At 39.1% G+C, this 17,203-nt stretch overlaps 2 protein-coding genes across 2 annotated transcripts; both read right to left on the reverse strand.

Moving 5' to 3' along the window:
* Window positions 1–7,731: 7,731 nt before the first annotated feature.
* Window positions 7,732–11,114, reverse strand: LOC115828879 (zona pellucida-like domain-containing protein 1). The gene is made up of 10 exons (XM_030792976.1): window positions 11,018–11,114; window positions 10,708–10,934; window positions 10,258–10,445; window positions 10,045–10,117; window positions 9,695–9,792; window positions 9,437–9,520; window positions 9,086–9,257; window positions 8,414–8,522; window positions 8,181–8,213; window positions 7,732–8,049 (listed from the first exon to the last, which is right to left on the reverse strand). The coding sequence occupies exons 1-10, from the start codon at window positions 11,112–11,114 to the stop codon at window positions 7,898–7,900; spliced, it is 1,233 nt and encodes a 410-aa protein (XP_030648836.1). The 3' UTR covers window positions 7,732–7,897.
* A 2,615-nt stretch (window positions 11,115–13,729) lies between these two features.
* On the reverse strand, window positions 13,730–14,963 carry btg4 (B-cell translocation gene 4). The gene is made up of 4 exons (XM_030792954.1): window positions 14,791–14,963; window positions 14,545–14,682; window positions 14,207–14,444; window positions 13,730–13,933 (listed from the first exon to the last, which is right to left on the reverse strand). Exons 1-4 carry the CDS (start codon window positions 14,961–14,963, stop codon window positions 13,730–13,732), a joined length of 753 nt encoding a protein of 250 aa, XP_030648814.1.
* Between the last annotated feature and the right edge of the window lie 2,240 nt (window positions 14,964–17,203).

Genomic DNA, 17,203 nt, shown 5'->3' on the forward strand with positions numbered 1-17,203 from the left:
ATACTGGGGTTATGTCTGGTTAGATAGATTTGATCTGAGAAATTGGTATCAGTTGGTGTGACACTATATATTAAGTGCTTAAAGGGAGGTCAAGAGTTGAGTTTTGCCTTGTAACTTTTTTAATTAAATGCCACTTTTAATTAAAGTTAATTGCACAAAAAAGCAGTACCTTTTTAGTTTTGTTGTCACCAATACATCAAAACATTGTGGCCGTGAAACAGTGGGTGTGCTATGAAGATGCCAGTTGATTTCAATTAGATCATGGATTGACACGACTTCATGACACATAATCTGGTGTTACAGTACATTATACGTTGGGACTGTATTTTTCATGTCGCACCATATGACATATCAGTTCACACCATTGTATAGAGACTTCATTTCAGATAAATAACTACACAGAAAATAATCTTTGCATTTTTGCAGTAGTAGGTCTTATCAATGAACAAGAATGTTGCCCTACTCACATAGGATCTAAAAGTGCACTTTGGTGGATGCTATGTTGGTGCTTCTGGTATTTTTGACCATTATGTTTGTTGTTGGTAAATGGCAGCATTTCTGGGAAATGTTGTTTCTCAGTCCCACCCCATCTGGCTTCAAAACCAAAGACCACCCCCATCCATATATTAATTCTGGAATCTCTTCCATTACCACACTCATTCACAGAGCGCTGCACGGCTGTTTTGCAGAGAACAACAGACTGGGAAAAATGGACGGAACTCAAGCTCGCTCCATAGTACCCTCATACCTGGCATGGTCTATTGTCAACACTCTCTGCTGTTGTCTTCCACTTGGAATCGCAGCCATTGTTTTCTCAAGCCGAGTAAGTCACAGTTGTTGGTTTTTGGGTTTGTTTGTTTTTTTCTTTTTTTTAAATTGATTGATGTCATAGCAGAACCAATCACATTTGCTCTTATATCTAATTTTTTTTTTTTTCTGTAATTATTTTTCACTGTAGGTTAGCGATGCCAACTCTGCAGGTGATGTAACCAGGGCACAAGAGTCATCCAGGATGGCAAAGAAGTTGAATATTGCTGCAACAGTCATTGGAGTCATACTGATCATAGTTATTATTGTGCTGCAAGTCACAGCAAAGAACTCTCAACATTAAAGGAAAGCCTGAAATGCGTGACTGAAATTGCTGAAAACAATTTTTGTTGAGGAGAGGAGGCAACGGTAGTGGGAGTTGGCCAAGGAAAAGGAAGACAGCAGAAACTGATCTTTTATACATTTGTGCATCTGTTCTGTTGCATAACTGCTGGAAATATGAACCATCCGATGTTCCCACAATCTGACGTACGATCATGCAGACACAAATGAAAATTTATCACGAATATATCACTCGGGCTCCTGTACTGAAACTGTACTCAGCTAAAATGCAGACCATGTATCAATAAAACATGTATTATCAGAAGCATTTAATATTGCTATTGTTGTTGTTGTTGTTGTTGTTGCTGTACAATTAAAATAATATGCTGTTGTTTTTTTGTGTAGTTGGCTGTATGTTTATGCATTGTGTGTTTTTATATTAATAATTACTCAATGGTCCATGCTCTTATCTGGAAGTATATTTAATGATGCACATTTTACTTTGCTGTTTTTTAACTGAAAATAGTACAGCGCTTAAAACTGATAGAAACGTACTTTAATTAACTGCAAGTGGTCGACTTATTTAAATGCAAAAACGTTAAACAACGCATGAAGCCTTGTTGTCATGGATGGAGCAATTAAGGCTGTCAGCATAGGCATCAGTCAGCAGAAAATTAAAAAAGCACAGTTACCCATATGGATGTCCATTGTCCACTGTTAATTCCTGTGCACTACAATACTGGTAACTGCGATGAGTTTACAATAAACTCAGTAAACATGAGGAAATTGTCAACAATGTCTGTTATACTTACATACATTCATTCTTAAGTGACTTCCAGAGCTTGGGTAATTTCTTTGTCTAAATGTAAGCAATAAAAATAATGACAGTTCAAAAAAAAGGTCTTTAATAAAATGATTAGCAGAGCTGTAATCATGTGTGTAAGGTGTCGTGTGTCTGTGTTGAACGTATTTCCGAAATTCACTCTGCTAAAGAAAGAAAGAAAAGAAAGAAAGAAAGAATGAAAGAAAATCACCAGAATCTATGATCAGTTGTTTTTGTTGTCGCTGGTGGTGGGGTTTTCATTCGTTTGTCTCTTTGTTTCTTTGTTTTCTTTTTTCTTTGTTTTTTTTTTCACTGTTGTGTTCTCATTTTTTTTTTTTTTTTTGCTTGTAAACTCTGTAATTACGGTCTAAACCACGTGTGCATCTGTGCGCTTCATCTGGAAAACAATTTTACCCATAAAGCCCGGTTACTGTCGAGCACACATTGTTACACCGGGGTTTTTTTCTGTGATGGACACATGGATATGTATCATGGATACGCATCCATAGTGTGATGTAGTGCCGACCAGAATGTATGACCGCTGACCCCACCCCTCCGCACCCCGGCCCCACCTCACCCCGGCTTAGTTTGCTCTGCTGGCAGAACACCAAGTGCCTTTGAGTTTGGAACATTCTGGAGGGAGACTTTCTCGTATGAGAGTCTATTCAAGAACCTGTTTTCAATCTCCTTCCCGACTGGCCCCTCAAAAAAAGCTTAACGTGAACGTTATAAACAGGAAACGAGAAAAAGAGGTAGGGCGCTTGATGTATACCATATGGTCCTTCAGGTCTCTCACACAACGCAAGCAGGCTTTTACATTATTACTCCTCTATAAGATATCAAGTCCCAACACTAGAACAAAAAGTTGCAGATATAAATGTTACATATCAACAAATGCTTAGGGTATGATGAGTGTACCAAAACTGTTAAGGAAACTTCATTCTTCAGTTGTGTGACAGAGGGAAAAGAGAAATAGCATTAAGTAATACAAAAAGATTGTTCAGTAAGGGGGATGTTTACTTCAACATTGTGAAACTCAGTAACTCCTCAGAAACTCCTTTTGTGTGCACACTGACTTACATATACTGACTGTCAAAAGCAAGACTAATTGAGATGTGTTGCGTTATGTAACCATGTTACACACTGCGTGAGCAAACACGTTACGATCTAAGTTATGATTAAGTGTCATGGTAAGATTTGAAAAGATATGAATTTTGGCTTCATTGTTAATTGGTGAAAGCAAAAGAAGGCAAATGAACCACTTTTTCCATTGTATCATCATCTTGCATTGGGGGAAGTGCTAAGATGTTTCTCTCTTTGATCATCCCTCTGTCAACCACTAGGTGGAGCTAAAATCCTTTCTTGACCCAGTGTACAGTTAATCTTTCTTCTCAAATATTCAGTCCATGCATACTTGTTGACACATTTGAAAGACTTTTGTGATTTTCATTTACTTTGTTGAAACTGTGGATTCATGCCTTTAAAGACTGAAACATTTGTTAGTGTCCCTCAAGGCAGCTGGTCGTAACAGTCTAAACTAGTCTTGTCTCAACTGTTTTCCAAAAAAAAAAAAAAAAAGTCTTTTGAATTTTCTTGTGAGGAAATATTAAGGGGGTTTTTTTGTGTTAAACGGTTTATGAGTCATTTTTATAATCTCGTAGCTGTATTATTCTTCTAAACAGTTATTTCTGTAACTAAAATGGACTGAGAAAAAAATACAGTGAGAAGTCAGAAAAGCCAGGGAGTAGGGTTAAACAGTTGAAAGATTTCAAGTCCTTTAAAATGAATGATATCCATATTTAAAGGGACAAAGAAATGGCATCACAGGAGGTGTTTGAGTGAGGTCCAATTCATTTTTAATTAGAGCATGTAACATGAAATGGTGTTTTAAATGAGAGTTTAGTGTGTAAAAAAAAAGAAAGAAAAGAAACTGAAAAATGTGTTCAATCAAAACGAAATTCTTCTTAAGCCTTTAATCAATGTACTGTTATGATGTATTTTTTCACACTATACACTAAGTGACTAGCAGCTAGCCAGACAGACAGACACACCAACAGACTGACTGACAAACAGACAGAGATACTGACAGACCAACAGACCGACAGACAGAGAGACTGACAGGCCAACAGACAGGCAGACAGATAGATAGATAGATAGATAGATAGATAGATAGATAGATAGATAGATAACACTATCTATGAAAATGGTAAAAATTAGTGTGCAACTTTATCGTGTGTACAAGTTCAACTTGACCCCAGACACACTACAGCACAAAGGTCATTTACTTTTAGACAACACCACAAAGAGCCCTGCTCACTAACACAAGATGTTTCTCACAATTCTAACCTGTTGGCATATGATAAATATAATTAGAACATTTTCCAAGAAGTACACCTTCGATGTAATTCAGATGAACTCTCTGTTGAGGGGATTAGATGATTAGACTTTACACAAACAACAACATGTTGATAATCTGTGTACTCTCCTTTAATCTTTCAGACTGGTGGGTATTAACCTACTCCAATGCAGCAGCAGGTCCGGTGGAATTTTTTTTTTTTTATGGCACTGTGCAGTTTATAATAATTGAATACAATTTGTATACAAAATGAATAAACCGTTGCCCGCCTTTTCAAACACACTCAAAACAAACTCTTCTTCGGGGAGGAAGTCTTTAAGCAAGCAACTTTCTTGTTTATGTTTACTGTAAATGAGCTTGTGTTTTTACTTCTGTTTTACTCTCTTTTAAGGCTTAGAGTGAGACATCTCTTTCTTTTGTTTCAAGGTAAAATTTCACCTGATCTGTGTTACTCCACAAATAAACTTTTTGTCTTTTGAGCCTTTAATGGCTGGATACCTAAAGATGTAAGACATTGAAATAAAATTCATTCATTCATTCATTCATTCATTCAATGTTGCTGAATATTAATTTCTCTGTAAAACAGACAGCATGATAATATGCTAAAATAATAATGTCTTTTCAAAAGGACAGAGGCTATGGTCCTGCGTGTTGCATTTTGTAAAGCGGTATTCTTTTTCTAGAGTGTCATTGTATTGTGTTTGCAGAATTTGGCTGTGTCTCGGAAGGGGATGAGCAGACTTTGATCAGTATTAGATTGGTGATTTGTTTCATAACATTCTGTTTTATTGCAGACTGTCACTTTGCACAGGCTTCTGTGTCATGAGGATCAGACGCATTCCAGGTGACATCATTTACAGTAGGTACAGTGTCCTGCTGGAACACAGAGGAACACCCCTGCATACATGAACACGTGGTGAGAAACATTACACAAAGGGAATTGTTTTGACCCATTTTTAGTTTAATTATAGCATTTAAAAAAAAAAGCGAAATATTATATCTGCGTTGTTCACAGCACAAAATACATTTCCCTTGAAAATGTATTTGTGTAAGTTTCTATAGTGTTAAAAAAAAGTATAGATAGATAGATAGATAGATAGATAGATAGATAGATAGATAGATAGATAGATAGAGATAGCGATCTTGACATGTATATAAATCTAAGCAGTATATTAACTGGTGCCATTTTAAATGACTGTCTGAAATATACAGATTTGTCAAATCAATATCCAGAAATGAATTTATTTTGCTGTGTTTAAGAGGAAATCTTTTTTCCTTCAGTCCACACATGAGGCAACACAATGTGCAGTGAGGTGCAAATCTTGCTGAACATTTTTTTTTTCTTTTTTGTTGATTCCATGCAAACAATTAAACTGTCTAAATTTTACTCAACGACAATGAACTCGACGAACTGTTATGAAAGTCTCCTGCTTTGATTCAAAGCAAAGCATTTCCTCAGCAATCCAAAAACTATTGCAAGACTACAACAATTTGGTTCATCAGTCTAACCAGAAATTCCACGTGGTCTTTGTTGACACAGTCAGCGTGTACAGGTCAACTCTAGATAAGGACAAGATTCCGATCAAGATTAAGCTATAAAGGCAGAAAAGCAAATGCCTCTGCATGATAACTGACAGGTAAGGGAAGGACTGGTACCAAATTACTTTTCTTACTAAAATTACTTACTACAACTGTCCTGTGATTCAAAATAGTTGGGGGTTTTTGTGCCGTTATGTGTGAGATTAATGAAGAACTCATTGGACCTTCAGGGATTATGTCACAATCAGTGCATATCAATCCCACAGGATTCACTTGGTGGAGTCATCTGATACGTGTCGATAAGTGAAACATTTAATATGTTTTCTCTTCCCACTGAAGGTGAAAGGATGCATCCCAGAGTGTTACTTTTCTGTCTGGTTCCTCTAAGCGCTACAGGTATTTTCTACTCATAGCAAAATGTTTTCTTCTAAAACTGAATGTATGAAATGAATGAGTCTTTGTTATCCTCATGGGTTTTTTTTTCAGCCTACCCAATACCAGAAGACAAAACATGGAACTACACATACCAAAAATCCAATCTGACAGTGGAAAAGATAGAAAAAGTCTTTAAGAATGACAAGTAAGTTGGCATTTAACGTTTAATTGATTAAAACTGATTGAGAGCTCATAGTCATACCCAATGTTGTGAGGTGTGGTCTTAAAGATGCAATTTTTATTTAATCTGTAACTTTCAGTTACACTTGGAGAAACTTAAACTGAGCCCACTGAAACTGTATCTTACAGATACCAGTGGGAGAGCAGGTTCAGGGACAGAGGAGACCTGTACTCATCTGACACGCCTCAGGGTCAAGAGCAAGAGCTTAGTTTGCCCTCCGCACTCGATGAGGACTTCAGCGTTAAACTGAGTGACCTGCTCCAAGAGATTCTACAGAATCTAAACTGAATTTCCAAAACCACCCAGCCAATGCTAAAAACAAACAAACAAACAAACAAACAAACAAACAAAAACAACAATCATACGGTTCCACAAACCAAGAAGACAACAGTAATCCTATCATGTAAGTAAGACGTCTGTAAGGCTCACCACAAATCAGCGTAGGAGGAATTATAAATTGGATTCCAAACCATTATGTGACGGTGTCTGGTGCCTGATGATGTCATTGGCTACAGCTATTATCATTTACCGTCTGCTGTAGACCATAAAATATAATCAGTCGAGCCTAAGGCTTATCTGAGCACAAATGAGCTTAAAATACTGAGTTAGAGATTTGTGGATTTGTGGATTTACTCGAAAATGATTCAAAGTGTGTAAATTCATTCACGTCTATAAAAGATGTCACTAATATCTGTGTTAACATTTCTTTGTCTAAATACATCAGATACTACCCCAGCCTTAATTTCAATTTCTCTAGCACAGATTTTAGTCAGCAATATCTCATAATATTTTCTTTGACCTTGCTTAATTTGAAAAGTTTACTTATGTGTGAGTCTGGTGCCCTCGATGACGTGAATTTTAAAGGAATACCAATTGAGCAACAAATGTATGTTTTGCTGTTCTGTGATTCATATTTTAACTCATCTGTTTCTCCAGTCTGATTCTTTGCTGTTTGTTAAAAACTTAAATAAAACAAAAAAAACCATGAAAGAACCATTTTCTCATATAAGAAAAACATGTTTTATAAAGAATCGTGTCTAGGTAAATGGCATAAACACAGTTATGTTACTGAGTGTGACAAAATAACTCTACGTGCTGTTCTGCACACAGTTTTGGCTTTTCAAATGGTTAGTGCTCTTTTATTTAAAAAAAAAAGAAAAAAGATCAGACTATTTCAAAAATGGTCTAACCCAAGGGTTGTGCTCCAACACATCACAATACTACATGCTAGATACAAAATATATGAAACAAATGAACCCCACAGAACATACAGTCTAATCTTATAGAAAGCCTGTAACATAACATACTGATTCACCTGAAACATGCATTTGATTAACTGGTTCTGACTGGTTGAGGTATATGTTTTGGTCGAGTCAGTGTCTTTGCATGGAGAGATAGCATTCACAGTCTGGTCCTGTACCCTCGCTTTCCAGCAATGCACAGTGCACAGCTGCTGGTTATGCATGACACACTTTCAGTGAAAGGCACGGAGTCCAGTTCCCCCCCAGTAGAGTTTTTTAGCTGCAAACCAGCCTCCCGTTACCACCAGAGCAGTGGCCCCTCCACCGACAACCACTCCCACTGCCACCCGTTTTTTACCGTCCTCCGTTTGCTGGTCATCAGAACCTACAGCAAAAATCAACACTAAAGTCATTACATTACATACCACATATAACTCACACCCAACTCAAACTGTTAATGTGAATGAGAGCTGACAGATTTTGCAAAAGAAAGACAAAAAAAAAAGTCTCACTAACCGTATGCGGATGCTTGCGACTGTTCCAGTGCACCTATTAAATAAGAGACATACTTAAAATTTCTGCAAAGATCTATTCATTTATCTGGCTATTCATTACATTAAAACCAACATTTAGAACCAATAGTAATGATGTTGAGCAAAATAACAAGCACAATATGTATTGTGTTTAATGATTATCTAGCTGAAAGCACTTCATGGAAAGGCATCGATAAAGAAAGTTCCTGGGCGTACCAGTATCTCTTGTGTAGATGGGTCCCACAGAGATTGTGGTGGAGTCCATGGACTCTGTCCCAAAAGGCTCTGGGACGTCCCGCCTCCTTCTGGAATTGCCGCTGCACACCTGAAAGGAGTGCATCACATTTTCCTATTCATCTCTCTACAGCTGGCTACAGAGCAAGAGGAAAATCAACAAACAGTCATGTGCACCATTCGTCACATCAGTTACAGATAAATATTTGTAGCTAACCGAACTATTGTTATGCCAAGTTTGCGCTGTTTATCCCTATCTGGTTGAAATGGGTTATTGTGCACACTATCAGTTATCAAGGAAATGCCACATTTATCAGAGCACCACCCATAAACACTGACACTGTTCTTCAACTCTTCTCAGTAAACTGTATGTTTATTTATAAAACTGCATTTTATTTCAGTACAGTCATACCAGGGCTTATCTGCATGACTGTGCTCCAAAAGTTTCCTTTTGGAGATTTTGTTCATGCAGCCTCATATGAGTTTGTGTTTTTCTGACAAACAACATGGTATGATGAAGTTTGTGTTCATAAACCCCCCAGAGGTTGTGTTCATAAGCAGCCCCCCCCCCTCCCCTCCCCTCCAGAGGTTGTGCTTTAGAGTTTATTTAGAGCAAAGAAGAATAAAAGCGAAGGGATGCAGATGGGCACTAACATTTAGAAGTTCCTGACATTTGTTGGGTTCACAAAGCCTCACAATGCAGTGCAGGTAGATGGTGGACTTCTGTTGCTGATAGTGTTCCATGAAGCGAAACGTTTCGAAAAAGAACCGCGATTTCATGTCTATGCCGTTTTGCATCACGGTGGTCCTCGAATCGACGTTGCACCTACGCAGGGAATTTTAACAACCGCTAACAATCGTACGCCGTTCATTCAACCGACACAATGACAGTCTAGTCTGTATAGATTTATGAATAAATACATAAATAAAATAAAATTTTAAAAAAGAGCAGGACCGGGAGCTGAAAAGAAATGATTGAACTGAGACATTGAAATGGACACATACCCGATGAAGAAATCGTGCTGCTCGCCGCCTGATGCGTTGTACGGTGACGGGGTGGCAAAACAATGATCGAGAAGCACATGAAAACTGAGGGGGGGGGGGGGGGGGGGGGGGGGCAGAGTACCGTTTACGTTAAACAGTGGTATCAAACTCCAAATCGATTCACAACTTCAGACGACACAACTTCAGTCTTATCGATCATGTATCATTCTGAAAGCACGTAATATACATGTACTACAGCCCGGATACTGTGATTCTTACGTTCCAGTGAGGTTTGTGGCCTTTACTTCCACATACACATTAGTGCGCAGAGAAAGACCTGCATCAGGGACAATCAGAGGATGACCATAGTCTGTGTCCTTGGGAAGAACAGTAGATAAGACAAATCATGCATTATCTCAAGGTTCTCTGACTTACTGCAATCTACTGCAGAGCAACCTGTTAACACAAAACATCATCAGAACATGACTGTTTATCACAGACATTAAACATTTTGCTCCTTTGCTATAGTTCAACAGGTGAATTATATTTGAAAACAGACATTCATTTTCAGATATAATGTTCAATTATGTATCGCAGAGGAATGACACAACACCATTTGCAAAACTCACATTGTAAACATTCATGCTAAGGGTGTTGATAAAAGTTCCGTTATTCCCATTTGTCGCCACAGAGACGGAAGACCTGAGAGAGCGACAGACAGAAATAAACAGGGAAGAGAGGCCAAACAGACCGATACTACAATTGATCATGGTCACCACAAAGGTCAAGTTTAGATTTAGCAGATGGAGAAAGAGAGAGAGTTCGATACGCAGGGGACTTACGCCACTATTTGGGTGTTGTTGATGAAATACTCCAGAGGATAGCGACAGGAGAAGTGGTAATACAGGTCTGTGGAGTAGCTAATGACTCCCCCAGAGGACCGAGGGGTGTCTATGAATCCGGTGACTATGACCCACTGGATGCTGGAAAACGAGCTGAAAACGTCTGACACTGGTGCTTCATCCACAATCTACTCATCAAAATAAAACAGCACAAAACAGTTGTCATATGCCGGCTGGAGTTTGATCGATTCTATCTGGTACGAAATAGAATGTTGGATTCTGTTAGCTATGGTAACAGAATCCAACATTCTATTTTTCAGCATTCTGATAATCCATCCTATAATCCGACATTCTGAGTTTACCAAGTGCTAATTCTCACATTAGGCGGGGTAAACTCAGGAATTATCTGGCGTTATCGCAAAATCGTTGTTTCCGTATATCACTGTTAACCTGCATTGACTGTCGGCAGGGGTTCTCTTGGCTGCTATTGACGGGCAGTTGGTATCTGACAACAGGCGGGTTCACGCTGGTGTCCACAGTACCCAGACACAAGCTGTTGTTGTGCTGGCCGTTCATGGCCAGACTGCTGGAGTTAAAACCGGCCCACTGAGCAGTACACAGGTTCACTTCCAGGGTTATCACATTAGGACCGCAATCCACAGTCATATCGCTGTTGTCTGTGTGCGCAGAGGAGGAGAACACAAAGTCAAAGAGGAGAAAAATTACCATCGTGTATCAGAGGTCTGACAGACAGACTCACCAGGAATTCTGTTATAAATAGAAGAACAGTTGTATTGAGTGCAGTGTCCGGGTTGTAGAGTAATAGCAGTCAGGATGAAGAGGAGATAAAGCCTCATTTTCAGTGACTAGAAGGGAAGGAAAAAGAGGAAGAAAAAAAAAAAGGTTGTGCTTCCAGAGGTTTGCAGGACATGAAAAACATTCCTTCATAAACACGGTGCCGTCAAAATGACACACAGACAAGAAGCGACTGTAAAATACAGAAATATTGGGACGCATTAATTAAACCACTCAAAATACTAAGCTTACCTTTGGAGCCGCTCTGTTGTGAATATGTGACAGAGACAGGTGACGGTGATTTATATAGCCCAAGAGTGAACACTGAACTTAATATTGTATATTAAATCTCTTCCACTCATGACATATAATGTGTCATATTACCCTGCTTCATACAGAGAGAATAGGAGTTAACCTGAACAAACATAAGCTTTGCCTGCAGATATTCAGATTCTGGCATTTAGAATAATAAGCAGGTAAATCATGTTACATAATAACTTCTCTGAATAGCATAAGAGGGGATGAGTAGGTAGTGCAGTGAGAGTAGAGCATCTGTTTTGATGAAAACACCATAAACTAAAGTGTAGCGCTAGTACTTTTATAATGTTTCCTAGGAAAGTAACATAGCTACAGCAAAGAAGAGATAAAAGGGGTGACATTATGCTATATGTGTGTACTACTTGTATATATACATATATGTGTGTGTGGATAGACAGACAGACAGACAGACAGACACAGTTTTAAATGGCATTATGTCACATTCCTTTTATCCACAGTCTAGATAGAGACAGATTGCCACATACATGTATATCATTTTTTATATGTTGTTAAATATTTAATAAGGACAAGCAAAGAGGCTCCAAAAGACATTGTACTGTTGTAATTCACTTGTCATCTCATTGGATGTTTTGAAAGATAAAATGTGTTAAAGAGGCAAACGCCACTTGGCTCTGAAGGTCCTCGCGATCAACAGCCTTTCCATTTTGCTAAAAAAAAAAAGAAAAGAAAAAAAAAAGAACAAAAGGACTGTAAGAGACAAAAGCAGGTGTGTAAAGGGCAAACTCTTCTCTTGGGAAAAGAGCAGGAGACAGTAAATGGAGAGTTAAGTGACAGAATGTACCCCAAGGTCCAGAAGCAAGGCTGTTAAATTATCCCACTGTAAGACAGCACCACATGTTAGCCCTTAGTTCATTGTGTACTGCTGGCCAAGTCTGTACTCTTGGTGACTCCTTGACTCAGGCCCGTTAGGAACTTTTGACCCCTCTTCTGCCGAAAACAGGTCTCAGATTACTGAACCCAGCCATTCAACCACAGCAGCAGAGGCACAAGCGTTAACACGTATTTGGATTTTATCCTCGAAATATTAGAATTCTCCATTTTGTCTCCTGCATAATAGATATGACTGTCCCATAGTTGCTGTCTTTACCTTTGGAACGGCTATAGCTGCAGACATTCAACGTCTAAGAACGTCAAGTCAAATCATATCGTATCTTCAGTGAGCAAGTACAACATTTTTAACAAACATAACTGTGCATGTCTGACCAATGTTTAACTGGTAAATTCAGAGACTTTGTCAGCGTGCCATTTGATAACTTTTTTTTTTGGCAGGGAGGGAGGTTGGGGTTGCTTTTTCTATCTTAAATGACAAGAAAGTGAGTGAGCCTCTATGTTCACTGGTGCAGTGCTGAGGGGGTCGTTTTATGAGGGCCTTAACAAATGCCACAGCAACATTTAAAAAAAAAAAGTCATTTTAAGTCACTCTGGGCAGAGATATGATAGGAGAGCATAAGCAGTTTGCTGATCTTTGCTTAACATCAAATGAAATAAAGTCAGTTTGGAACAGTGTTTGAGATCTAGTTCCTGGGCTATGTAGCCCTGTGTGAACACATTCCATGCAATTGTTTCATCTAGCTAAAACGAGATCATGTGCGTCAGAGCAAAGCATTTGACAAATGCTTTTCTATGGCTGAATTAGAAAACAGTGCTTTAAAGTAACAAAAAACTGTTAAAAAGCACTGGAGTGATCTCGTGCAATATGTTTGCACCAAAATCAATAGCAATCTAAGAGGCAGGGGCCAGACAGACGCCAGTAACCATGTTTATTTCAACTGCTTGAATTCCTGTGTGTAAACAATTTTTTCAAATTAACGTAAAGTGTACTGCACACACAAATACCATCAACCAGGAAACATCCCTACATATGTATGCACTTTGCTGCCATCACCTGGCAGACAAGAAACTCCATTTCTACAGCTCTGATGCCAAGTGTGGAGGATTACCAGGGGTCTGGTCCCCCATCCAAAAGGAAACTGTCCATCCCATTGAAGCTTAGGAATCCCAATTAATTTTAAAGTGGATGAACATTTTGGGATTAAGACACAGTAAGTTCTGTGACCAGAAGATCAACTAGCCAGACTGAGGCAAGCTATGAGAACATGGAGACTTTAAAAAGGGTTTTTATTTAGATCATTTTTTCCAGTTTACATTTAAATATTTGACAAACAATAAAATAGTTTCACGTTTTAAAAAAACACCTCGGCAGCAAGGCCAGCCACAAGGATTTCATAAATAAGTTGCATCGCATTTAAACCGTTTAGATCACCATCCCAAAAGTGCAAAACACACACCCGCATGGTAACAATGAAATAATTTATCCGTCAGAACAGAGAAAGATTCTTCAAGAACGGGTTTTGCTGACCCAGTGGTATTTGTCAATACGAGGTCCAGAGAAAGCATAGGAAGGCCTGTAGTTTTTAAAGCTCTTGTGAGGGGGATACTGGCCACCGGATGAAACGTGCTGATAGCCATCTCCCACATAAGGCTTTCTCTTCGAGTACGGAGCCCAAGTCTGCATGGTCGTGGGCGGACCAAACTCGCTGAACTACAAGACAAGCAAAAGAGTCATACGATTATGTATCTACAAATGGATCCTCAAGTCTTGCATCTGTGAGAAACATTCCCCTGCTTAAAAAGAGAGAGAGGACCTCAATGACAAAATGTCCATTTGTTCATAAAAATAAGCCAGTTTACACTATGCTAGACACAGTATGAATCGGGAAATATCTGGGGAGCATTTGACCATGCCATTTCAGGACATTCAGGATGTTCTGTTCCAGAGGGAACTAGTAGTATCAGGTCCTTCAGCTGTACCAACCTGGTAAACACTGTTTGGATTGCTGACAGTGGGGATGGACTTGGGCTCTGGAGCAGAGAGGTTACTGCTATTACTGCTGCTTATGCTGGTGTTGCCGGCTTCCTCGTCCGAGGACGTTCCGGAATGATAGTCGGAGGATGCTCTCTCTACCGCGTTATTTATCCTGCGAGAGAATTCCCTATCGCCTTTCTGACCTTCCAGCTGAGTTATGCAAAACGGAGTTGACTTCTCACCATATCTGTTCGGGGTGGGGGGACAGACACAGAATTTGTCCGCATTGATAGGCTTATTACTACTGCAAAACTTCAGAAGTGTGCAAGTCAATAACGTTGTCTTACCGGCACGATACCTCCCCTGGGTCTACCCAGATGGTCATCTCTTTTGGTAAACCTAAGTCATCATAGTCAATGTCACTCTGCCTGCAAGCCTGTTCAAGGACTGGATCCCTCACCTGAGCCTTATTCATCCGCAAACAACTGAACAAGCCAAGGAAAGGAGTCAGATATTAAGGGGGGTGGGGGACATAAAAACACAAATTTCTTCACATCTTTACTGAGCAACGTGTTCCATGTTGGAGAGCTTACCGAAAAGCTTGTCCTTTGGATGGATTGTCTGGGTACCAATGGTTTTTGTAGTTTTCAAAGAGAACTGAAGTAAGGGCTACTGCAAATTTCTCTCTTTGAGCTCTGTCCAGTTTGCCATGTTTCTTTGCTAGTCGAGCCACAAAGAAAACAGTTGCTGCAATTTCTTCTTTCATGTTGAGTTCAAGGTTTCAAAAGTCAGCGAGTCGATTACAAACTGCAGCTCAAATTGTGTTCTCTAAAAATCTGGCAATAAAATACAATTTTTAAAAAAATTCATAAAGACATCCTTAATACGCAAACCAATTTGCTCTAAAAAAAAAAAAAAATCCAGTTAGTAGGTCATTTGTTATGGACTATCTTATTGCTTTGACACAGAGTTACAGAATTTATCCTAAGCCAGACAACCATACTAATTCAAGTTAAGAGAAACCTTTCCTGATGAAAAGAAACACAGCAATGCACGCTATTTAAGTGATTTCAAGCCACGCTAATAAGTGATTGGATGGGCAGGTGTTTCAAATTGCCATCAGCAGAGGAGCTTAGTACAATTTATTCTCTTGTTCTTAAATTCAATCTAAACATCTATATATTTTGCAACATTTAGGTATGAAAATTACTGTAGTGATTTGTTAGTCCTGAAAGCATTAGCATGTGGTTATGCAAACGGTGAGACAGTAAACTGGTTGGAATCTTTAAATGTCATACTTATCAATAGCCACTAGAGGGCACCAAAGTAGACCTTGTGTCTTCTTGCTTCATACCGTACTGACCCGTGCACAGGTTTTGTGCGGTTTGTTGTAAATTTGCTACATTGTCACAAGATGCTGCTCTTGGGATGATTACTGGTCATAATGGGGATCAAAATGATAATAACTGTCATGACGTAACTGAGACAGAAACACAATGTTGCCTGCACAAACTTTAAGCGTGTGTTTGGAGAAACAAATGAACAGTCACCTGGTGAAACTACACACAGTTTGTGTTTTCCTCTTCGGGCAAGTCTAGGCACGTCTTCAGAGGGGGCAAGAGGCTTTGAGTAAATGGTTTCTCTGGTAACCGCTGTCCAGCGAAGTTCTTGTCCACCATCAAAACTACATGGAACACGCAGGTCAATCAACAGTACAAGAACACAATGCTTCTTAAGGAGATGTTGACACTGATAGTGTTTCTAAGGAGTTTGTTTGATGTCTCTGTGGGCCTCCTATTTTTTATTGTCTCTTTGTGCTGAGGAACAAACGTAAATAATCAGCTGCGGTCACCTTGGTCCTCAGGTTGCATGATGAGTCATGATGACAGAGGTAAGGTGGATGCTGTCCTCAGATCAGTTAGTGACTAGCAAGGAAAGCAACGAGAAGGGTTTTTTTTTTTTTTTTTAAGTAACAGACAAGATTTTCAATTCGCTGAAACATAACATAATAGAAAAAGGCGTACCAAGACCTTACTAATAAAAGTTGTTTATTATGTAAAACACTGCATGTATCAAATAAAAAAACATTAACAGCAAAGCGTGTATTAAAGTGAACAACGTATTAGTAAAGTATATTGTTTAATTGGCATTATCTTGTGCTTCTTCGACTGTTTTTAATGTCTGAAAGACAGCGTCTCATCTTCAGAAAATATGAACTGAATATATGAAAATATTTGACAGTTAAATGACCATTTTCCAACATGTTTGTAGTAAGTTAAAGAAGAAAGGGGAGACAGCGCTTGATTCATTTTCTCTTCTCAGGTGAACTATCTTGTCCACAACGTCCCATCTGTTGAATTGGTATGACTAACGCAACCCTGTCAGGACGATAAACAGCGCCAACAACGCGTCTAAGTAGCGCGTTCATTCCTAAATTCCCGCTGCTCTATGGCTCCCGCCTCAACAGGCGCTGAATTTGAACGTCTGTTGGTACTTGACTGCTATAAAGACCGCTGGCGTGTGGTGGAATTTAAGGCAGAAGCACTCCGACCACCACCGGAGAAGCTCAACATAGAAGACTGATCATTTTTTGTAAGTATTCTCTTCACTTTATTCTGTCGGATTCCTCTATCTAAGCATTTGGCCTATGTAAAAGCAGGCAAAGAGTCAGTCCATGTGATGTCCGTTCTTCGCCTTTTGAAATATTTCTTGCAATAGTTGGAGGTAATAATGTAGTGTACAGCGTACTCTAAACTCTTGTAACTTGAATTTGATCTGTTTCGTCAAGTGAAGACTACCTCTGTTTTACGTTGGACAGTTCTGCACGCAGGTTTTACCACACCTGGTGATGTGACGTCAGTGAAACCGTGACAACGAATTATAGGCTACCAATACACTAAACTTTAAGGAGAGGGACTTAAGTTAGATTCCATCAGACAGGACCATGACTGATACGAGAAAAACAAAAAAAGGGGGGCAAGTGCACCTCTTTTTTTTCTCTGTTCA

The sequence above is a fragment of the Chanos chanos genome, chromosome 15, assembly GCF_902362185.1.
Source record: "Chanos chanos chromosome 15, fChaCha1.1, whole genome shotgun sequence".
NCBI classification, from domain to species: domain Eukaryota; kingdom Metazoa; phylum Chordata; class Actinopteri; order Gonorynchiformes; family Chanidae; genus Chanos; species Chanos chanos.

What these genes read in the sequence shown, in the direction of transcription:
- LOC115828879 (XM_030792976.1), bottom strand. Translation starts at nt 11,114, where the DNA reads ATGAGGCTTTATCTCCTCTTCATCCTGACTGCTATTACTCTACAACCC. An exon ending in AACAACACCCAAATAGTGGC is followed by an intron (nt 10,118 to 10,257) that starts GTAAGTCCCCTG and finishes TCGCTCTCTCAG; the next exon opens with GTCTTCCGTCTCTGTGGCGA. An exon ending in TTAGCATGAATGTTTACAAT is followed by an intron (nt 9,793 to 10,044) that starts GTGAGTTTTGCA and finishes GTTCTTCCCAAG; the next exon opens with GACACAGACTATGGTCATCC.
- btg4 (XM_030792954.1), bottom strand. Translation starts at nt 14,963, where the DNA reads ATGAAAGAAGAAATTGCAGCAACTGTTTTCTTTGTGGCTCGACTAGCA. An exon ending in TCCAAAGGACAAGCTTTTCG is followed by an intron (nt 14,683 to 14,790) that starts GTAAGCTCTCCA and finishes TGGCTTGTTCAG; the next exon opens with TTGTTTGCGGATGAATAAGG. An exon ending in CCAGGGGAGGTATCGTGCCG is followed by an intron (nt 14,445 to 14,544) that starts GTAAGACAACGT and finishes CACCCCGAACAG; the next exon opens with ATATGGTGAGAAGTCAACTC.